This window comes from Symsagittifera roscoffensis, chromosome 8 (assembly GCF_963678635.1).
Source record: "Symsagittifera roscoffensis chromosome 8, txSymRosc1.1, whole genome shotgun sequence".
In the NCBI taxonomy this organism is placed as follows: Eukaryota; Metazoa; Xenacoelomorpha; order Acoela; family Convolutidae; genus Symsagittifera; species Symsagittifera roscoffensis.
Genome location: NC_087069.1, coordinates 15,372,530 through 15,397,237, shown reverse-complemented (window position 1 = coordinate 15,397,237; position 24,708 = coordinate 15,372,530). Strand labels below are relative to the sequence as shown.

General features: G+C 34.8%; 2 protein-coding genes across 3 annotated transcripts; both read right to left on the bottom strand.

Annotated features, from left to right (window-relative positions):
* Positions 1-1,356: 1,356 nt before the first annotated feature.
* LOC134852805 (uncharacterized) lies at positions 1,357-5,868 on the bottom strand. 2 transcript variants are annotated; one of them, XM_063868592.1, is made up of 4 exons: positions 5,373-5,868; positions 3,553-4,134; positions 2,957-3,154; positions 1,357-1,882 (listed from the first exon to the last, which is right to left on the bottom strand). In XM_063868592.1, the coding sequence occupies exons 1-4, from the start codon at positions 5,452-5,454 to the stop codon at positions 1,746-1,748; spliced, it is 999 nt and encodes a 332-aa protein (XP_063724662.1). In that variant the 5' UTR covers positions 5,455-5,868; the 3' UTR covers positions 1,357-1,745. The 2 variants fall into 2 exon arrangements, with proteins under 2 accessions (XP_063724662.1, XP_063724663.1); XM_063868593.1 differs by having other exon boundaries at positions 3,553-4,071.
* Positions 5,869-8,422: 2,554 nt separating this feature from the next.
* LOC134852804 (uncharacterized) lies at positions 8,423-18,413 on the bottom strand. The gene is made up of 4 exons (XM_063868591.1): positions 17,987-18,413; positions 15,409-15,990; positions 13,224-13,421; positions 8,423-12,750 (listed from the first exon to the last, which is right to left on the bottom strand). The coding sequence occupies exons 1-4, from the start codon at positions 18,384-18,386 to the stop codon at positions 12,614-12,616; spliced, it is 1,317 nt and encodes a 438-aa protein (XP_063724661.1). The 5' UTR covers positions 18,387-18,413; the 3' UTR covers positions 8,423-12,613.
* Between the last annotated feature and the right edge of the window lie 6,295 nt (positions 18,414-24,708).

The window sequence follows — 24,708 nt, the reverse complement described above, 5'->3', positions numbered from 1 at the left end:
GCAAATTGGATTATTTTTGCAGTCCTAATCACCACAGAAAGGGCTTGGATATGATAATCACTCAACCTCATATAATCTCCAGAGTACTTTATTTTGCGGATACAGTTTCCAGGGTACCTAATTTTGCGTATTAAACACGCAGAACGAAATTGATCCGATCAATGATGAACCAAGGAATGATAGCTGGTTGATGGGCAATTTGGACAGAATGTTCCGACCATGTTAAAAAAAACTACAAAAAATGTAGTTTTTTTTTTCAAATTAGTGTCGTGTTTTGTGCGCCATGTGACGAGAAAACAAAACGAACGGGTATAACATTAACGTTAGAGAATTAGACATACTTGACAACAGTTCTTTTCGAAAAAAATTTAAAAATTTCAACAACTGTACTTGATTTTTTGCAGAATAAAATTTTGAATTCTAAAATAATTTATTGCAAAGGAGGCGCTAAATAAAAGTCCAGAACTAATTTTCTGGAAGAAAAACTAAGTTTTTCACTATTTAAATAAAAGTTTTAGTCTACTTCTGAGCGAGTAAAGCCAGCGATGATGTCTTATAATCGCTCGAAATTAAATTTAAACTCAAAAATTTCAGAGCGGTTTTTCTCATTAATGGGACCAATGATAGAAAACACTTTAAAATCGTTCGACTCACACTGGAAGGGTTATAATATGATATATTACTTGACCCATTCCGATGATTATATTACGCTACCTGATTTAATATAAAAAAAGATACTAACACAAAGATAGCCTGACAATCTAGCAGACAAAAAGTAAGTGAACAACCGCAGAGTCGAAAAAAAAACTCAAAAATTCCAAGTCTCCAAACTCACACAAACACAAAACCACACGCGCACGCATTGTAAACTTTTTAGCCATAAAACGGCACAATATCAGTTAATAAGGCCAATACTTTTAATACCAAATTTAGCAAAATAAGTGTGTAAGCCGACTACAATAAACAAACTTCGAAAAAAAACAGACATTCAAAATATATCTGTTGCTGATGAAATAACAGAATTTACCAAATGGTTCGATTGATTTTCTTTAACACGTAAATTCAACATTTCGATTTGATAACGCTGTGATAATCGCAAGCGTAACAAGTGAGTTTGTTTTATCTGACAGAAAAATTTGGCGAATTCTCATGTCATGCAACCCAAACTAAGTTTTGAGCCAATAATTTAGAGTTGATCCATATAAATAAGGTTAACAGAAAAAAAATTGCTTCGAAGACCAGCGTTACAAAGACCTAATTATAATAAGAAAATTAACTTAAAATAAAAACCATAAAAACTAAAAATTCTATTAAAATAATTAGAGCAAAATCTAATTTTTGAATAAAATGGTTAATAGCACCTCTCAGTTAATATTATGTTAAATTTAGCTAAGAGAATCGGAAAAGGATAGAAATATTTCAAGAAAATTTCACAATTATTTTAGCTCGGTAAAGCAGCAGCCTTTTTGAAATCACAATGAACGAATGTTCACGTAGGTTTAACTACACTTCTTTTCATTCAGTTTCAAGAATTGTTTGGCTCAAAAAAATCTACATATTTATTTCAACGAAAAGTTTTTAAAATTTAGAGCCCATTATCTAAAATTGAAGTTAGTGGGATCCATATAAAACGTTCAATTAAATTCAAATTATTTGATAAAGCATAGAATAGAAAAATCTCAGTACTTAAAAGCACTATTTTACAACTTCATGTCACTTTTCATCTAACGATCCAGATAAGCAGTTTATTTTCGCGAGTAATTAGTGTGAACCAACTTGGAAGCCTCGCGATAAGTCAAACTTCTGTCGCTTCCAATTGAGTCGAAGAATTTGAGGTCGATGAAAACAACCCCTGTCACCACCAGACTTGAACTCGTAGAACCTTGAACAATTTCCCGTTATAAAAACATATCTGACAACAGAAAACTCAAAAACAAATTAAATAAACTATTTTTATGCAATGAGGTTATTTCCCAAAGTAATCAAAAGCTATCTAATATCACCATTAAATCCATATTCAGCTTCACAAACAAAAATCTGTTTTTTTTTCTTATATAGCCACTTCTTAGCGTAGATATTTTAACAGAGGCTAGTTAGTTGAGTTGGTTGGTTCTAATTATGGGATTTTTACCTATCACAATTTTTCAGATATCCAAGAGCTCAAGATACCTCAATCAAAACATGATTTGGCTCTTTTCTTATTCCTATTGTGATAATTTGTCACTTACGCAAAACTGTACTTCGTAAAATAAGGCTGAACGAATCTCATAAAAGAGATAGAATGAGGGAACAACACAAAAGCGAAGCTGCAACTCGTAAAAAGTAGCTCTAAAAAAGGTAAGAGCCACAAGCAAAGCAGATTCAACAAAAACCACTTATTTGCCAATATTATAGAGCAAAATTGCCACCAAATGAGCACTTTTATTTGCGAGTTGGGTTAGAAAAAAAGTTGATTCGTAACATTTAACTACGCTCTTTAGCTCGCATGTAAAAATAAAAATTTAACTGAATTCGCCAGCAGTTTAGTCACTATTTTAGCTATTATATCATCTCATTCACTAATTTCATCGCCTTTCATTGGAAAAAAAACAACAGGAAAATTGGTAAAATAAACAAAATTGAAAAAGTTATTGCATGTTAGTTTTTTTTTCGAAATTCTCTGAATTCCATAATTTTTTTCCTCAAGGAAATCTCAAAGGAGGTCAAACGAGATATCATACTATGGCCCTTTCACACGTAACTCGGATTCCCAATAATAATATTTTTTAAATGTATCTTATTTGAGTAAGAGCGCACTTCTTATGTGTTTTAGTGTAACTTTAGCCATTTTCAATTCGATTGCTTAACTCTTAATTGCTTCAATAATAGTACTGTTGTCGGAACAATATGTGCTATTTCTCCAAATGGGCTATCTTTGTTTACTTATGGATTATACCCCAACGATGTAAATTCAAACCTTGCGCCATCCTCCAAATGAGATCATCGCCTTCCATGTCAACTCGCCATTCCGAGTCTTCGGGTTCCCCGTCAATAGGGTCATCGCGGACAATTGTGCTCGGGTAAGATCCAAACGAACCCGGTCGACACAAAACACAGACTATGATGCACCATTGCGTACCGCCGAGAACAACTCGCTCAGAATACGTCGGATGGCCTGCAAGGTAAAAAAAACAGGCTACTAAATGTTTTAATTGAGACATAGCAGCCATTCTGAAAAACTCGTTATTTATGCTTTCAAAAGTTATGAATTTAGTTTGTATCAATTTATGATTCAGAAACGAAGCGTAAAATTCAAGCAAAAACTCTGCGTTCGTCTCAACTTTGTTCAATTTAGATGCCGATAAACAGATTTCCCAGCGTTGAATTAGCATTTGAGTGACACAAATTTACCAAGCGGTAACTACGCTCGAAGAGCCGAAAAATGCCCTATGATTATTGCCAATAAAGTTCTGCAACTGGAAGTTTTTATGTGAAGCACACGCACACACAAGCCAAACTGTTATTTCATAAATTTCAAGTCTCAAAGACTGAGGCAAGATCCGACCAACTTACCTGCGTATATCAAACTGGGAGAGATGAACACAGCGCTCGCCCAGTTATTAACTCCAAAGTGAGTTGACCCCAGCTGGTAATGACCCTTTGGGGGTCTGATTGCCGTGCCATCTACAACCGCTCCCGATGGTTGCAATCCGTTTTTCAGAATCGAATTCAAATAATTGTATTTGGTTCCATGCCATGCTGGCAGCCAGTTCTTGGGTATATCTATATTCTGAAGCCTCAGAATACGTGCGACAGTTTTTCCCCTATGAGTTATATTTTCAGCGTTCACATTCTGTACGGACTGAGTCAAAGATGCAATTATATCGCCTTTCTTCAATTCTAGTAACTTCTGTTTAAGTTCATCGGTTTTGGCCTCGTCAACGGGTGTATTCCCAAATCTATTCTTGGCAGCAACTTTGGCGCCTCTGGATATAAGCAGCATGCAAACCAAATCGTGGCCATAATAGGCGGCCGCATGTAAAGGAGTGCTCTCTGAGGAGCCACAAGTGAATCCGGGTTTGGCTCCTTTATCTAGTAGAAATTCGCATGTGTCGTAAAAACCACTTCGGGCTGCGATGTACAGCAACGAAGATCCTAGAAATTATTTTGAAGAAACGTTTATTTAATAAGCAAAGTTAGTTTAAAAACATTACACGCTTCTAGTTGCAACTCTTTCGAACAAAATTATTAATCACCAAAAAAAAGTTATCAGTCGCAGGACATCTAAAAATAACTCTTTTAAATAAACGCTATAAAACGTGTCTCTAAATCAAAAAAAACTTACGAACCAAGGAAATAGTTTAATTTCGCACATAAGAAATAGATGCGAAAAGTCTGTGGATATTAAATAAACTCTTTATGGAGAAACCTTAAACTTAAGACCCTTTTTTCACTTAAAAAATTAATGAGCTTTAAAAATTAATGAGCTAAACTAATCAAAAAGTTTAGAAAATTGTTTGCAGATGACTACACTTATTATGCTGCAAATAATTTCGGAATTAATAGCGGTTGGCCTTAACAAAGGTTTGAAAATAAAAGCATAGCTATCAGTCAGCAAACATAATGATACATAAAGTATATTTTATTAATAACGCTTTGCCTTTTGCAAAAATTTAGAATTTGAGTTCCTAGCCATGAATGGACAAAAAAATTAACACCGCATCATTTAAACAAGTTTGGAAAACGAATTCCTAGCCATCAATGAGCAAAAATATCAATATTTTTAGTTTGATACGTTAGTAGTGCTTTGCCTTGAACAAAAATTTGGGAAACAAACGCCAAGCCATCAATGAGCAAAAATATCAAAACAAAAGATTTCATACACAATTAGCTCTTCGCCTTAAGCAGACGTTAGGGGAAAACGCCTAATTATCAATGAGAAAAAAAGATCAACATATTCATCTCATTAAAATGACAGAGCCTTGTCTTAGTATGAAAAACAATCGCCAAGTCATCATCATTCAGCAAAAACATTAATTTTAAAATATTCAAAGCGCTTTGCCTTAAAGAAAATTTGAGAAAAAAGGTCTAGCCATAAATGAGGATAAAATCAATTCAAAAACTTTAGTACACTTAAGACGCTTCGCCTCAAACAAAAATTTGGAAAACAAATGCCTAATCATCAATGAGCAAAAATCGTACCACTCATAGTCGTATAACCAGATATTGACGTAACCGCACTTTTCAAACGGTTACACACAAAAAGTAAAGGATTGAGAGCCTATGTGTTGCGAAACTTTGTAAGACAACCCTAAGAAGTTTCAACGCAGAAGAAGTTTTGCAGTTACCAAAAATTTCAGTCTAAGAATGAGACAACTTATTTGCGCTCTTACCAGAAGTATCTGTGCATTCTAGTGCACCTGGGTATTCTGCCAGTTCAGCTTTCAGATTTTTTTGTGTCACCACTAATTGCATAATCGAACACGTCACAAACTGTCCTTTCTCCAATGCAATAAAGCACTTCGTTCGTTATCATGTGCCAAGAGTATGCAACTAACATGCGTTTTTGGCGGTTAGGAGTTGAAACCAGGTCACGAAATGCGGTTTTACATTCACCGATACTTGCTCCTTTTCTCAATTGAAAATTATGGTATGGGTTGATGAACTGAGGAATGTAAACCCAGGAACCGCCTTTCGCTTGGTAGCAATATGTGTTCTCTTCGCCATATTGTTCGTTGGTCACGTGATCATCGTCTCGATATGGTTTCAGTCGCCGGACTCGACAAGCCATCGGTAAAATAATATTTCAGTTTACATCAAGCTTATTTGAAAAAATATATATAAATCAAGGAAAATCCAACAATGATTTACATATTCTATAACTGCACAAATCCTAAAAAAAACATAGCCCTTTCAATTAAATACAAAGGCGATGTCGAATTTCTTAGCACTTGAGAAACAAAATTATCTACCAGATTCACGCGGAACAAAAATTAACTGGACAAACACTGATACAAAATTGACTGCACACAAAATATTTGTAAAAACGGGATGAATGAGATATTTTTCAAGTTTTAGCAAAAAATTAAAACAGAAATTTCAAAACAGTTAAGACAAGGATCCATTCACTGCATCCTACTGACTAAGATAAGAATGAAAAACTTTCGACAAAAACTTGGACAACTTTCGATATTGGCCGAATATGACGCTGAAACTTTTTTAAGGACGTCCGAAAATGTTTTTGAGCACTCCTGAAACGCCAATTAGACCCAATTGGCCAAAAATATCAGCACCGCAGGCAACACAAAAAGAAAATGCTGTTTTGGGTAAATTTTTGACGCACAGCTCTCAAAATTATATCGGTGCCCAAGGTGCTTTTAGATAAATTTGTGTGTTGATCGGCCAAAATTGATGACAAAAAATAGTTCCTATTAGTACCTAAAACTTGTGCACAGATGCTTTTGCAAACATAAAAAAATCATCTATGCATTTAATCGTAATGTTCATCGGAAGTTATATTGACAGAGGCAAAGCTACGCTTCTTATTCATTAGTGAAAAACGGCGCATATTTGATGAAAAAAAAACGAAAATTGAAAAACTACAGAAAACAAAAAAAAACAGCTACAAGACAGTCGGAGAAGTGTTAATGAACAAGGAAGCAGAAAATGTTTTTAAAACATCCGCTTCCAAATTCCAAACAACATAACCAACAGATAGTTGGAGAAGAGTCACTGAAGGCAAGTGCACCACAAAATACTGAATTGATTTCAAACCTACATAAAATTCAATAAAATAAAATTCAATTTAAGAAACTTAAACCAAAAAAAATTATTATTGAAAAGTTTTTGATAGGAATAACCCATTGTGAGAAAACAGGTTCAATAGATAACTTATATCGCAGAGAAGTCTGAAAATTAAACCGCTTTCGAAACTAGAAGTCGATCACGTTTGTCTTGACCGTTACACTTTTTGCTCAATAGTGAAAATTGCCTTCCTTTCAATTTGGAAACTTAAAAACCAAAGTGAAAACTCAAAAAAAAACTAAATTTGAGCCTGAAAAAATCTGCAGACTTTTCCAGGGAAAACGACAAAAAAGTTCACGAGCTATATCAGAGTCTTCACAAAGTTCATAGACTGTTTAAATCGAAAAATTTAAATAATCGAGAGTAATTTTAACTCAGACAAATTGAAAAAAATACCTTTCAAACTCATCAGACTAATTAGTTTTTTGTATGATTGAACGCGTAATTAAAACAAGGAAACATTCGATCAGTTCCTTTGCTTGAAGTACTTAAAAATGGCAAAAAAGGAAGGAACAATGGCAGTCAATTTCAGTGAAGTTGTCGTAACAATTGTTTTAAAATAAAGTAGATCGACAATATCACAATAATACAATTATATTTTGCAAAACATAGCCAACTGCAAATTGGAGTGTCAGTGAACTAAAGGAAACAGTTGTGCTGATTTTTGAAACTTTCAAATTACGAAAGAAAGAAGTACAAAGCTTTTCAATTTCTAAGAACCTTTCGTGATCAATATTTTTTCATTTAAGTAGATCAATTTGAGACTGGATGTTTTTTGAAAACTGGGTCAAACTGGATCCACTGGAAATTTTGAAACTCATAACTTACTTTCGAAGCTATATTCCCCCACGATTTGTTTTTCACGCCACCTGAACTTTCGCTATTCATAAGCGTGATTTGTTTTTCTTTCAGCAGATAAAATTGAAATGAACTTTAAAGAAACCAATGGAGTCGAACTGTTAAAAGATATCATTGAGCGTAAACATCGTTCAAGATTTTCTACCAAAAACTTCAACACGACCTATAAAAATGTCCTTCCCACGCTCAGTGAAACTAAAAACTAAAATTCACTTTTCAAACACAAAGTCAAACAAATTGCAATATGCAACTTGGTGCGCGACCTGTTAGCAAAAAAATCTTGAGACCAAGCGTACAATCTCCCACCCCCTAAGTGACATACCGTAGACTTTCCCCTAGCCACCTTTATTTGTGCAAACTATGAATTCTAATCTGTTTTTTTTTTAGGAAAATGTTTCAAACAATCATAGAAAAACGTCATATTCCGAAAACTAAAAAAGTTTAGATAGTCAAATTTGGAGGCCAATTTTTCAACCCATGGTGCAACGCTGACAGCTCTCAATTATATGGCTACTAATTTCAAAATTGGTGAGATAAACGCAAAAAAAACGCCAATTACATAAATAGAAGTACGAAAATTCCTGGACACTACGCTACACAGCTCAAACCTCTCCCTCTCATGCTGGCATTATAGCCTCAGCCTTACAGCCGGACCTTTCAATTGGACTAGCATTCATAAACAGGGAAATCTAAAAAAATTCTTAAGCATAGCAAAATACGATAAACCGTGAAGTGCAAATTTTTTTTCGTTAAACATGGCGAGATATGTGTCATATGCTTTCGAATATATTATAGATAAATATAGATAGATTGTTATATATCACGGTTTTAATTGAGTACTACCGTGTAACGCACCTCCGGTACTCATAATAAACCGCATATATTTGGAAAAAAGATCTGACTTCTTTGAGTGTACTCTGAAAGCACCCAATTACAAGGTTCGTAATTACAAATTTTGCAAAGCTTTTTATTCAAGTTCTTCATACAAATTTTGAAGAACCATAATAATTTGTGAAGTTTTTTTATAAGTTCTTCGAAAATTTAAAATGAACTAAAGAATGTCACATCTGGGAAACTACAAGAAATTGAGAAGTCGCATTTGGACGCAAGATGTGCAACTTTTGAGAGTCCTCTTTTAGTACCCAACTACAACTTTGAGAAATTCAAATTTTGAGAAACGTAACCTTAAGTTTCCAAAAAAAGGTATTTTTGAGAACCAGCAAAAAATTCACATCTCGAAAACTACCAAGATTTCAGCAGTCTTATTTGATGGCAATAATCGCAATCTTTGAAATTACTCTGACAGCACACAGCTACAGGATTGGGAATTTCACTTTAGTGAATTATTTTGTAATTTGAGTTTTCTGAAAATTTCCAAAAAAAATCACAAAAAAGGTCTTATCTCTTAAACTAACATTATTTGGGCATTCTTATTTGTAGTCCTAAATTACAACCACTGAAATTACTCTGACTACCCCCAACTACAGGTTAGGAATTTAAAGCTTTGAAAAAAAAATTAATTTAATTTTCATGAAAATTTTTTGAAAAAATCACGAAAAACATCATATCAGGAAAACTGCAAGGTTTAGAGCAGTCAAATTTGGAGGCGAAATTCGCAACACCTGAGAGTACCCTGACAAAGCCTCACTACATAGATGGTAATTTCAAGTTTTGTGAAAACTTTTATAGCTAAGTTCTCTGAAAAATTTTGAGAAAATCCTATAAAACGTCATATCTCGAAAACTACAAATAATTGAGCAACCATATTCAGTGGCAAGATTCGCAACTCCCTGAGAGTTTCCTCACAGATTCCAATAACACGATTGAGATCTTCAACATTTGGAAATTTTTAAAATCTAAATTTTGAACATTTTTTTAAAATATCATAAAAAACGTCATATCTCGAAAACTACAAGGATTCGAAAGTCAGATTTGGAGCCAGATTCGCAACTCCTGAGAATACCCTAACAGCACCTAACTAAAGGACGAGAATTTCAAAAATTGAGAAAATTTTAAAATTAGTTTTTCTAGAAATTTTCGAAAAATCTCGAAAGTTGCCTATCTCGTAAACTACAAGGATTTGGTAATTCATATATGGAGGCCAGAAACGCAAAAGCTGGGAAAACTCTGACAACATCCCACTATTAGGTTGTTAATTTCAAACTTGATAAATTAAACACTGAACTTAAACTGGAAAATCGAAAAAAAACCTTAATCATAGTAATATACGATATAGCATGAGCATGAAAAAAACTCTTTTGTTAAACATGTAAAAATAATACGTTGAAAAAGCCTTAGCATGGCGAGATAGTGAAGCCCGTATTTAAATATATAATAGATAGATGAAAGTTAAAAATTAGGAGACGGGTAGACAGACATAATCAAATTAATTAACAAAGCAGGTATACAGACAGACAGACTTATTTCGCCTCGCAAAAAAAAAATACTGAAAATTAATGACCTTGCGGAAAACTAAGTGAAAATTTTCTTAAGCATTGCAATATATGATATAGCTCAAACATGAAAAACTCTTTCGGTAAACATGCAAAATTATTATGCTTGAACATAGATGGATGATTGGTTGGTTAGATGGTTAGGTAGACAGTTGACTGGATAGATAGCCCCGGGTAAAAGTCTGAGAAAACTTTATAACAACAGTAACAGCAGCAAGTTAACTGGCGACAATCACTGGCTAGGCATAGTTTTTAATGACTGCTATCAGCTGCAAAAGGTCACATTTACACAAATGTGAAAGGTCCCTCAGCAAAAACCCACATTTACGCAATAAAACAGAAACATGACAAGCTAGCAGATAGAAAAGACGAAAGCCCACAACTCGAAAAACTGTTATTTTCCACACGCGGGCTTTGATTTGCTTAAGTTCATTTTGAAGAAAAATGTGTCAATTAAAACGACTACCAGAATTGAATTAGCACCAAAACAAAACTTATGCAGCAAAATTTTAGCCAACATTGGTTGAGCAAACACCAGTTTGCCCGAGAAAAAAATGTCATAAAAATTTAGAGCTATCAAATATTTTGAAACTCGAAACTTGAATTCCAACTCCTCAAACACATACACACGCACACACACAAGAGGCGCAGCTGAGCCGGATGTACCTGTTTGATAATTTTTGATTTTTGTTGTACTGATGCCGGATGAAACAAATAATTTAAGAAATTTAAAAAGTGGGCTTCACTTAAAACCTTAGATGTCTATTAAAAAATGAGTGAAAGTTTTTGTGATTTTGGAAACTTCCCAGAGACATATTTTTTTGTACAAACTTTAAGTCGTAGCAACTTATGCAAGAAGGCTTCACAAAACCTCGATTAAACCCTTGATATCAGATTGAGTTGTTTTCAGAAAGAGCTGTAGAAAGCTGTTTTTGGAAAGCTGTAGAAAGCAAATTGATGTATAAAAAGAATATAGAATAAAGCAGGCACATATAATAGTGGGCCTGCTTCCCATTGATGTTACTTTTTTGAAAATTGGTCGAGTCGTTTTTGAAGAAAAAAAAATGAAAAATTTTCTGAAAAGAGAAAATTTTTGCCGAAGGGTCCTAAAAAGTACACACACAAAAATTCCGGAAGTTTTTTTCGCTATCAACATTCGACTTAACCAGTAAGTCATAGGCTAAAGCCTTTTATATCAAATAGAGAAAAACAAAGAGATAGACCACCGGACATGCTAAAATTACATGGAGACAATCAAATTATATCTAATGTTGACGAAATCACCTTGACCAAATGAGTGAAAAGATTTAGTAATCAAGTTGTTAACCAACGATTAAAACTTGATTCTGGGTTCAGTGTAAATATGACTTTCAGCCTGAAAGAAAGTTTTCAAAAAATAAATTCTATTTGTATAATTCTGTCAAAAAATATGAAAAATTTTAGTAAGCACCTATCAGTTGATATAATTTCAATTACAAAAAAGAGCACCAGAAAAGGAGATATTCATTTCAAGAAATCTTCACAATAAATTTAGCTAATGTTGACCGCCGTTGACAACTAATTAAGACCTCCGTTGATGGGCTGGTTTCAACTCATATAACAACGAATATTCAAGTATGTTTAAATATTTATTTAAAAAGAATCATAACGATTTTAATAGCTCAAGACAGAATAACTAAAATTCAAAATCATTGCAGTATTTAGAAATCTAGAACCCACGTATCCTTAAATGAAAATCGTACCGCTATATTAAATGTTCAATTATAATTCGGATAATTCGACAAAAGAAAATTAGGTTTGCAGAAAGAAATTGCAATTGAAAGAAATAGGTTCGTACGGTTATATAAAAGGTTCAATTACAATTCAGATTATTTGACAAAAGATATAAATAGGTTCCAATTGCACTATTCAAATTGCACTTAACAGCAATGTATTCAATCACTTCCGGTCACTTTTCAAAGTTTCAAGCAAACGCTTCATTTGCGGTATAAGGACGTTAAATTTTAAATAAAAACCTTGAAAATATAGATTCTTATTATAACTATTCGTCGAAAAATATAATTTTCAAATAAAAATGTAGTAAGCACCTATCAGTTGATATTATTTCAATTTTGAAAAAGCACCGAAAAAGGAGATATTTACTTCAAGAAGAAGTAGTCACAATTTTAGCACAACGCAGCCTTTGTAGGGCTGGTTTTAAGTCAAATATGAACGAAAGTTCACGTATGTTTTAGTAATTATTTGCATTTATTTTAAACGAGTTTTAACGTATTTCATTCACTCGAGGAAAAATCACTAAAATTTACAAAATCAAGATTTCATTGCAGTATTTACAAATTATAGATCCCAGGTATTCTAACATGCAGCTCCTAGGACCCATATAAAAGATTCAATTATAATTCAGATTATTTGACAGAAGATAGAAATAGGTTACAATTGCACTGTATTCAAATTGCACTTAACGGCACTGTATACAACAATTTCTCGTCACTTTCAAACTAACGCTACAGGCAAACACTTCATTTTTGCGAGTAGTTAGTGTGAACCAACAGGGAAGCCTCGCGATACGTCAAACCTCCGATGCTTCCAATTGAGTCGAAGAATTTGATGTCAACGAGAACAGCTCCAGTCACCATCAGACTTGAACTCTTAGAGCCTTGAACATTTTTCCATTACAGTACAAAAAATAAATTCCACGGGAATGGACGCAATTTTACACGCCCAAATAGAGTCATACTGAGTTTTACAAATCAAAATCTGGTTCTAGCACTGAAATATAGAAAACTACGATGTTCCCAAGCTGAGATTGTACCTATCACAAATTCACATATTGAAGAGGTGCTTAATTCAAATTAATTATGCCAATCGAGCAAAAATTACACTTCATAAAATATAAAGCTAAGCGGTACCATTAAATTTGAGACGCAAAGACATCAGCTCTGCAGGCTTAGAAACTGGGACAAATTGTGGTCAGTACAAAGAGATGGTTACCTACTATTTACCTGCAAGGCCTTGGTCAAACAAAAAAACGCTTAAATTGAGTGAATCTGAATTGGTTGGCATGGGTTTTTACGACTGAATTTAATGTTATCTGCGAAGTTAAACCTATAACGGGTTGAAAATTCGAACCTTGCTCCATTCTCCAAATAAGGTTATCGCCGTCCACGTTAATTCGCCATTCGGAGTCTACGGGTTCGCCGTCAACCGGGTCATTGCTAACAATCGTGCTCGGGTAAGATCCAAACGATCCCGGTCGACACAAAACACAGACAATTACGCACCATTGCTCGCCGTCAATAACAACTCGCTCGGAGTATGTCGGATGACCTGCAAAGTAAAAAAGGAGATTACTTTTTGTTTTGTCAGACGTTGCGGCTAATCTGGATAATTCATTGTTGACAATTTCGTCAAGCTTACCACCACTTGCGATGTAACACAAATATGGCTGGAGAAAGAAGCCGGCTGAAAATGCGATGAAAACCGCCCAAGTTGAGAAAAGTCTTAAATGTTGACACAACTAGATGTACCAAAATTTAAAGACAGCATGCCAAGGTGAATAATTAAAATAAAATAAGCATCAGAACAAAACTTATAAAGCGGTCACAAGGCCGACAGCTCTTGAGCAGACACTGGTTGAGTCGAAAAAACTGCTTTCATAAAAATTTGATCACTCAAAAAACAAAAGACTCCCTCTCGCAAAAGATGGAGATCGGAAACTTTTTTGCTCAACAAACGAAGCAATGAGGCAACTAGGGTGAACAATACTAAAATCAGACTTACAAGACTACAGTATAAAAAGCAATTATCTATTAGAACGGGAGGTTAAAACACAGACATGCTCAAAACATTTATTTTGGCAAAAAACAGATTTGGATATTATCAAGAACTTCAGTTATTCTGTGAGCAGTTATTTACGGGAAAAAAAATCCAGCACCCGATTGCAAAACCCATGGTTATCTCAAGAGCAATGCACACAATTTGTTTCAATTTTTGATACAGAAATTAGAAAAAAGATTGTTGATAAATGTTTTACACAGACGCGAAGCTGCACTTCGTAAACAAAATCGACAAAAACGCCCAGAAGTAGATTTAAAAACTTTAAAGAGAGAAAAGTGAAAATTAAATATCCTCCACGGGAATCCAACCTTAGTCCTCGGACTCCAAAAATTCAAGTCGACTTCACTACACAACTTTGCCCCTGACGCTTCCAGAAACGATACACTTGCCGATGATTAAATTTAAAACATGTCCTATTAAGCTGCCAATACTAGGTAACTGTAGTGCAACCAAAATGAGCCTTTTTATTTGCAAATTGGATTTCAAAAACGCTCACTTTGTGATATAACTATGCTCGCGAGCTCACTCGTGTTAAAACATCACATAGGCAAAACAGAGCCGCACAACACTTGCGATACAAACATTTGCTCACAGCACTTGCGATACAAATACTTCATGCCAACCGTACAAACCGAATTTGAAATATTATACGCCAAACCATCAAATGATCACACTTAATCTATCAGAGAAGTGCTAACCTGAAAAAAAAACATATTCCGAATTAATAACGCTTGCTAATTGCCAATGTAAAAATGTCAAAATAACGATATCTAGTAACTATGCCATGTGTTTGTTTCCTATGATCCACGCGTACAAACAAAATTCTATTTTCGTCCAGCTACACATTAAGAGATGGCAAAACCAGTAAAAGAAAGTCGAATTAAGCCAAGTCAACCTTTCAAGTAATATTTATGGCCTAAAGACTTTCACCAAAATTGGGTTGAATAGCAAATTTTTTTTATTCTGCTGGAAAAATCATAGCATTTAAATCCTTTTTCGAACCTTAAATCATTCACGTATTTTCGCGTCAATTTCACTTTGGCATACAGAAACAAGAGTTTGAATTCCTTTCCGCAAATGAATTTGAATTGTACTATAAAAGAAACGGAACTATAAAGAATCCCGCGAAAAATCAAATTTGTGCTTGATCAAGTTTTTCCTCTAGAAATTGAGAAAAACACGAGTAAACAAATGTGTACACTCGTTCAATGACCCTTATTGAAGCACACTGATGAATTCACTGAAGGAAGTTTTTAATGTTTCCCTAGCTACCATAATTGTCGTTAGAGACTGCATGAGGAATCATTTTATGACCTTGGTTGACAGTTCGATCACTTTAAAGCAAAATATTGCAAAAAAATACGAAAAAAAACGAGCCATAATACTCAGCACGGTGAACTAGCTCTAACCATCTTTCAAGTACATTTTATTTATAAAATTTTTACTGTCGAGTCCGATGCAGGATCGGACCAATTACCTGCGTATATCAAACTGGGAGAGATGAACACAGCGCTCGCCCAGTTGTTAACTCCAAAGTGAGTTGACCCCAGCTGGTAATGACCCTTTGGGGGTCTGATTGCCGTGCCATCTACAACCGCTCCCGATGGTTGCAATCCGTTTTTCAGAATCGAATTCAAATAATTGTATTTGGTTCCATGCCATGCTGGCAGCCAGTTCTTAGGTATTTCTATATTCTGAAGCCTCAAAAGACGCGCAACAGTTTTTCCATTATGAGTTACATTTTCAAGGCATAAACTCCCTGTCAATCTAGCCATTGGTGAGGGTTTGTCGCCATTCTTTAATACTTGCAATTTTTGGTTAAGTTCATGTGTTTTTGCTTCATCAGCGGGCGTGTTTCCGAACTTATTTTTGGCATCAACTTTGGCGCCCCTGGATATAAGCAGCATGCAAACTAAATCGTGACCATAATAGGATGCCGCATGTAGAGGAGTGCTCTCTGAGGATCCACAAGCTAGTCCGGGTTTGGCTCCTTTATCCAGAAGAAACTCACAGGTGTCGTAAAAACCGCTTCGGGCTGCGATGTACAGCAACGAAGACCCTTTAAAAATATTAATTAACTTTACGTGATTTTAACTTTTTTTGAACTAAAAACAGGTTGAGATACATTAATTACTCAAGAGATCTTTGAGCGTTTCCCTAGCAGAAATTACTATTTTTTCTTAAGAAAAACTACTATTTTCGTCAGGACATCTATATCTATTTTATTCAAACAAAGAAGTATTTGATACTGTAGACCATGATATCTTGTTGTGTGAAAAATAATATGTTGTCGGTAAAAAATTAAATTAAAAAGAAATATGATAAATGTCTGAACACAACCCCATCTTGTGGGGCAATTCAATTTTTAAGAGCATTTTGTTAACTGTGTAAAATGGCTCGAATTAATTTCTGATTCATGTCCAAATTTCAAAGAACATAGCCAATCGAAGATGAACATAGCCAATCGAAGAAGAGGAAAAGAGTAATGAACGCAAGTAAATATAAAAAACACTGATTTTGTAGAAAAAACTTTCAAAGTTGAAAAAAAAAAAAATGCCCTTTAAGCTCTTTGAATTTTTGAACGAACTATGATTGTCGTTTTTTGGTATCAGTAACCCAATTTGAGAAAACTGGATCAACGGGTAAACTTTTTATTCTGCTGGAAATCTAAAAATTAAATTCCACTTTCAAAACTAGCAATCGTTCGCGATCTTTTGCGCCATTTACACGTTCGTATTTGGAGAGTCAAAAAACGCCAATCATAATTCATTCAAAAATTCAAAGAGCTTAAAGGGCATCTTCTTTTTTCTTTGAAATTTGAAAGTTTTTTCTACAAAATCAGTGTTTTTTATATTTACTTTTATATTTATATAACTCCGCAAAAAATTGGAATATAGCCAACAGAAAATACATTTGACTAAGTTCAATCAACTCGAGAAATATTGAAAAAAAGAACGGATTAATTGTGAAGCAGGAACCAAATAAATGTATGAACTTAAGACTAATCGAACAAAAAGAATCTTTTACGATTGAAACTTTTCAAGTTCCAAATCCAGTTGACAATTTTGTCTCCATGTACTGCAAACTTGCTTAAAAGAAAATGTTTTCATAAATAGCCCATGCCCAGTTATGCATGTTCTCGTGGTGGTCCTGAATATGATCCGCAAATATGCTGCTGGTCTAACTATTTGCGCAAATAGTGCACAATAAAGCAGAGAGGCCAATCAGTGCTTCGCTCCACTTGCGATACCACATTAACAAAGCATTGTCAGCTAAAATGCAGACATTGAGATGGATCTATTACGTCGGTAGAAAAATTCACAAAAAAAAACTAAAACAAATATTTTCAAATTTGACACGAAATAGGTTCAATTTGAAGCAACCAAAAGTGAGGGAAAACACAATCGTCAGCATTGAAATAGCGTCCAGAAAAACTCAAAGGCAACCAAATTGAAAATCGGTGGGTAAACGTCAGTTGAGACAAAAACAAAAAACAATTGTTCACATGAAAGCCCGATGAGCAATAAAATTTTGGAATTGGAAACATACAACCACCCCCCCCTCTTTTGGAAAGCACACAAAAAAAACTTATTTTCGTATCAAACAACGCAATCAAACATTAAAGAGGCCGAAATAGTTAAAGCCGAACAGACGCGGATCTAGGAGTTTCTCGAGGTGGGGGGGGGGGGCGCATTTTCAAAAAAAATTCAAAATTTTGTCTAAATTTTTTTAGATCGACCAAATTGATTTTCTGAGCTCTCCCAAACCATTTTAAAGACGTAATGTGACAAAATTTTCTGAGCCACAGGCAAATTTTTGAAAAAGGCCAAAAAGGCATCTTTTCGGCGCCCGCTCCCCCCTCAAAATTAGTATATATTGGATTGGCGCCAAAGGCGCTTTTAGGAAAATTTTAAGGTCAGTCAGCCAAAATGGATATCTCAAAATAGTATATATATTCAACGATATATTGAGCTCAGGTTGATTCGCTTAAACTTCGAATAACAGTTGGGAAAAAAACTTGTCTACAAATTAGATATTTATTCGTGAATCATTACCAGAAGTATCTGTGCATTCCAGCGCATCTGGGTGTTTTTCCAGTTCCAATTTCAGATTGCCTGTGTTGCCACTAATTGCATAATCGAACACGTCACAAACTGTTCTCTCTCCAATGCGATACAGCGCTTCGTTTGTTATCATATGCCAAGAGTATGCAACTAACATGCGTTTTTGGCGGTTCGGAGTTGAAACCAGTTCACGAAATGCGGTTTTGCATTCACCGATACTCGCTCCTTTTCTCACATTAAGGTTATCGTATGGGTTGATTAACTTAGGAATGCAAACCCAGGAACCACCTTTCGCTTGGTACCAGTATCTGTTCACATCTTCAAACTCTTCGTGAGGCGCGTAATCATCATATCGATATGGTTTCAATTGCTGAGTCAAATACGCCATCATTAACTGAATATTATGTTTACAAAACACTGATCTGAAAAAAAAAAACAAATCGATGTAATGCTCGTATTGTAATAGACGAAATATTAAACACAGGTACATGCAGTCCTAAAACACACACCCCGACCAGCTTCAACTAAACAATTTATTCCGAGCATTTGCTTGAAAATCAGATAAACGCTTCACCGTAACATTCAGCGGAGCTAACTGATATTGAGAGACCAGGTAGTGGTTCCAATTCACCAGCGAAAAAAAAAACATTTGATCTAAGGTTACAACAAAAAGATCTTATACAGTGTGTGCCAACCTACCACCCTTCAAAAAAATCCTGCTAATGATTTTTATGAGACGCAAATATGACAAGTTTAGGCCATTTTTTTGTCTAATTCGATAAAAACACCATGGCCAAAAGTCAGTTATAAAAGTTTCAACACAGAAGCGGAGCGGAGCTTCCCACCTTTTGCTACACAAAATTATATGCCAGTTTGACTAAAAACAGCGACATATTTCTTATTTCTCATTTAAGTTCAAAATATAAAAGAAAGATCTCGACATTTTCTTACACTTATGATTCATGAAAGCCCACATGACAAGAACAAACTAGGTGGATGAAACATGCGAATGGAGATTTTTTACGCCGTAACACTGGCATTCATATATTTTTCAAATGATTGCAACCAGAAGGAATCTTAATTTTAAACAAATGAAGATAAGACGCAGGGTGGGAGTTGTAAACGTTTTTTATCCAATTATACATTAAAACATGTTTTTTTACGAAAAAAAAACACGTTTTTTATGTTTTTTTTCGCGGCTACAATTTTTTTTGTTGATTGGCTTCAGAAAAAAATCTTTCGCGAACACTGAATTCAACAGTTGAATTGTTTGTACAAGAAAGTCATTTTCCCCGCTTTTTCGACGTCAAGTTGATTTCTCAAAGATCCGTAAGTCATCCCAAGCGTTGAAAACTGACGCTTTAGTCCACCACTCGACCCTATGGCGGAAACAAGGGCTTTAGCCAGGTTGACTAACTCTTCGTCAAACCCGAGATGAATACCGCTTGACCACCACGCTGTTTGGTAAATTTCTGCGAACAGGTACCTACAGTAAGGTTGTTCGTAACCAAGATACTTTGTAACTTGGGGAAGACATGCCTCATTAACTGAGCCGATGTAACTCATTCCGGCTGCAACTTCAACCGAAAAATGGCGGCGGTAGTAGAAATATGTGAACTCATCATTTATCTACCAATCAGCGAGCAGGTCAAAACAACAGGCGATAAAAGTGAGGTGTGAAACTTCGAGCACTATTGCGTCATAACTTTAGCACTATTGCGTCATTAGCCGAAAAACGGCTTTAATTGTCTATTTCAATCAAATTGTTTTAAACGTGTTTTTTCTCGCTGTTTTAAACAGTTTTTTCAACCCTGTGTTTTAAACTGTTTAAAACAAAGTCCCCCACCCTGATAACACGCCCATCATTACATACGAAGGGATTGCGCAGACAAAATAAAAAGTAAAAAGTTTCGAAAAATTTCCTGTAAGAAATATATTCAGAAAACTAAATATCAAGAATCAAATATCAGAAAAAAATCCTTGGCTTGCACTTACCTTTACAGGAATAGTATGAAAGACTTTTGAATGACAGCAAAAAAACCCTCATAACATAGTGTGACAGTAAAAAGCGCTCAATCACGCGATAAAAAAAATTACCTTTCCAAAAAAAACAGGGACGGAATGGATTCGACTTGTAACCTTTGCCGTCCCAAGCAAGAACGTTACCTCCACGCTAAACGGGCTAAATTGACACCACGAACTTGATAAACTAATAAAGTAACCAACAGTACATGAGCACATAGTTTCGTGCGCTAGTTGTTAACCTGAAAAAAGGTAGTTGTTATCCTGCAAGCATATAGAAGTTGAGGATACGAAAAACATTTCTAGAAGTTGAGGATACGATTTATGTTTTTCAGAACAATTTTTAAACTTTCGAACAAGAAAGATATGACCGTAGAGCTCTTTAAAACTCGGGATATTTTATACTGAAACCAATTAGGAGCTTCGCGCCGCCCAAAAGACAGCACAAAAAGAGCAATACAAGCTCGAAGACATCAAATGAAAAGAAAGACAATCAAATGAACAAGACAGAGGCGAAGATGAGCTTCGCACCACTTGCGATACAAAACAAGAAAGCCACTAGGTCGAAAAAAATTCGAAAATTACGAAAAAACTAGATCTATTGATAAAACTAGTTTTGAAACAAAAACGAGTCAAGACAATATAATATGAAAGTAGAATCGAAAGAAAATTTATCAAGCGGTAACAAAGCCGGAAATACCTTAGCAGAAACCCTTTAGGCCGTAAAATTTTTTTAAAATATCAAATCAACAATCTCAAGCAAACAAACACACACTTACACAAAGTTAATTCACCCGTCAAATGAAACACTATGCGGCCACGATGCCGATATTGATTTGGCCGAAACCTATTAAGCCGAAAAAGGGAAAATGAAAAAAAAAACAATGCCGAAAAAAAATTAGACTAATAGAAAGTCAGTTAGTCCCCCTCACCCTCAAAACACATACACAGCTCGTGAAATGAAGCAATATAAGGCGACTGAGCCGATGTAAAATATACCGAAAACTATCAAGCCGAAATGAAGGAAAAAAATCACAAAATTTAATTTTTAACGAGTAAGTCCCCCTCCCCCTCAAAACACAGACACGCACAAACAAACTATTTTCGCCCATCTAAAGGCGCAATATGCGGCCATTAAACCGATTTAATATAGGCCGAAACTTATCAAGCCCAAAAAGAAAACATAAAAAGCTGAAAAAAATTGTTGTCATGAGAAGCTTGAACTATAATATCTATTCAAATTTAGTGCGATCTGGAGGTCAGCAAAAATATTGTTTCCCTTGTAACTACGCCACTGTAACTGAAAACTAAGCCGATATAAAATTGTACGAAGCCTATTAAGCCAAAAAAAGGACAAAATAAAAAAAAAATAACACAGGCGAAGCTGAGCTTCGCACCACTTGCGATACAACACAAGGAAATCGAAAAAAATTGCCGAAGAAAAAATATATCTATAATAAGGAAGAATTCTAGTTTTGACACAAAACCATGCCAAGGCGATAGAATGTGAAACTAGCATCGAAAGATATTTTACCAAGCGGTAACAAATACTTTGGCAGAAACCTTTTGAGCCGAAAAAAACTCAAGATATAAGACTTGTGAAAAAACCCTCTCGCACTCGAAACACTAAAAAACATTATTTAATCGTCAAACGAAACAATATGAGAAATCTAATAAAAAGCTATGTAATTTATTCAAGGAAACTTAAGGAAACTCTTATTGAAAAAAAAACGGTGAGCATTAAGCAGTTAAGTTCAGCCAAAAACTAACTGTTCAGGAATAACTTCACATTCGAAATGTAGTAAACAGCAACACTTTACACAGAGGCGAAGCTGCACTTCGCAAACACTCGCAAGAAAACGACAAAAAAGCAGTTCTATGAAGTGCAATAAAACAACGTACCAACAAGCCTCGAATTAAAAAAAAATCGGCTACATCTCGAATTCGATCTGCGACCTAGAGATTATGAATTTTCACGCACTAGCCAAGCCACGGACGCTTAAAAAACCACAAACACTAGCCACAAGTAAAGCAGAGAACAGATGTTTAGGAATTTCCAATTCTACAGATCGTGATTATAGCAAAGGTACCACTAAATAAGTGAACTTTTTTAATGAACTTTTATTTACAAGTTAGGCTGGCGAAAAGAAGGTTCATCCTCGCAAGCTCGCTCGTAGAGTAATTAACAAAATTGATTAATTTGTAATAATTAAAAGACAGTTGAACAAAAATAATAGTACGCTATTGTACTGTATGCATATGACAACACAAGCTGAAAAATAACAACCATGTGATGAACGGAAAAAAAGTCTAGTATCCGGTTATAACACGCTGGCTATCCCAAGTGTGATAAGCCAAGCTGTGAAATTTTTCAACTCTATAGTTTAACAAGAAATTGACCCAAAAATAAATAAACCCCGATTTGATACCGCTTGCTTATCGCTAGCGTAACAATTGACAATTTCTTGACATAGATTGACCGCTCTACTTGTTGTTGTTGTTGCCTAGGTGCCCGTAGTTTGGCCCTCCTCGTGTCCCTCATTTGTGGCTTCTTCTGTATCGAGTTGCAGGAAAGCAGCTGCTTCGATCGGGTTTTCCCAGAGTGCGTGGGGGGTGACCGCTCTACTTCGCAAATAAGAGCGAAAAACATCAAACGAAAGCTTCAAAATTGCAAGGAAAACGGAAAACATAACCGCTTTGATACAGCGGGTAAATTTTAAGCTAGTAAATCGACAAAATGAATTTGATCAGTACTCATATAATGAAACTGAACATCGAATTTGAACAAAAGTCGGGTTGGAAAACGTTACCTCGTGGTCTAAAACAAGCGTTTGCTTGAGTAAAATAAACTAACCCATTTCGCAAAAGATGCATCATTAGATATTTTTTCATAGTGCTGGGAAATCTAATAATTACAATAATTTTGAAATTAAAAGCATTACTCACATTTTTCGCGCCATTTGTACATTTGTTATTGGAGTTTACAAGTCTGATTCTAAATATATCGATCAAAACAAACAAAAATGTGGGCATTAATTTTAATGTTCTCAAATTAGGTTACATTGAGACAATTGATGAAAAAATTGCTTATATTGCTACCAAATTAATATGGTGCCTTATAGTTGGGGGAATTCAGACCCGAACTTTTAAACAAAAAAGCAGCACGACAATGTTAAACAGAGTTATCTCCTAAATTTTAATCTAAACAAACATTTTGGTATACAGAATAGAGCGCAGCTTCGCGCCACTTGCTCAAAAACACGAATGTAATATGGCAAGCTAGCCGGAAAAAAAACTGCCGAAAATCACTAGATCGTAAAAGAGAAGTGAACATGACATCTAACAAAACTACATTAAACGGAATGATTGCCTCGGTTGAAAAAAATTATAGATAGTATAAAAGAGAAGTGAAAATCACATCTAACAAAACTACATTAAACGAAACGATTGCCTCGGTTGAAAAAAATTAAACTAAAAAAAATAACATCCTTTCTGAACAGCATACTTAAAATCGGCAACGCAGAAATTTTGCAGTTCGCAAAAAAAGTGTATTAACTCCATCACGGGTTGTAAAACATTCGGCGTAAAGATTTTTTAATTAATACTTAGCTAACACAGAAATGAAAAAACATTTCGCAAAAACAAACAAAAAACGGCAAACGCAAGCTCTTAGAAACAAAATTGTAAGTAGAGAAGCCGAGAAAAAATACTGCCAATAAGCTGAAAAACAACTAAAACTTTCGAAATCATTTAAGCAGAACTTTTATTATACAACGCAAACATAGCAGCACAAAGTAAAATGAGAAGAAAACCGCTAAGTCGAAAAAAGCTTTGTATCAAGCCGGAAAACGCTAGATCAGCCAAAATTTTTATATCTTTAAATCAATTTGTCTGGAATAAACTTTTCTTAAAAAATCTTAACATGCCAAATAAGACAACTGAACGTTAAACTTGAATCGAAACAAACTTACGAAGCGGCAACAAGCCGACAATGCAAATAGCGAGCATAATAACTGCAGGTATAAAAATTGCGTGCCTATTAATCGACGAAGAAATTTTACAGTTCAAAACAAAAACAATCAAAAAATTACCAAGTTTCAAAAAAATGCGTCAAATTTCTGCAAAAAAATGTTACTCATTTTTTTCACCAATGGCATTCACTTAGTTAGAAGAGAGGTAAATCCAGAATATAGCCAACAGACAGTTGAATAAGAGCCAATAACCGCAAGTACACAAAAACACTGACTTTGTTGAAAACATCAAATTTCGAATTTCCAGAAAAATGGCCTCAAAGCTCTTGGAAATTCTAGAGCAAATAATGACAAAATTGATCAAATAACCCAAATTGAGAAAACTGGATCAATAGGTAAAGATTTTATTTCACTGGTGAATCTGAAAATGAAATTCCCACTTTCGAAATTAGAGGTCGATCATGTTTTTTGTGACCTTACAATTTTGCCGTTCGATAGTTGAATTCGCCTTTCTTTGAACAATAAAATGAATTCAACTTAAAACATCAAAACATCACAGCGAAAAAGTAAAACACCGGGCCGAACAAATTTTTCTGAAAAAAAAAACGAAAACATCATCAAGACCTTTATAAGAGTCTGAACTACTTTCATCGACTCTTAAAAAAAGAGTCCTTGATACGGGAAATAAGCCGACAAAAAAAAACGACGGACAATAGTCCA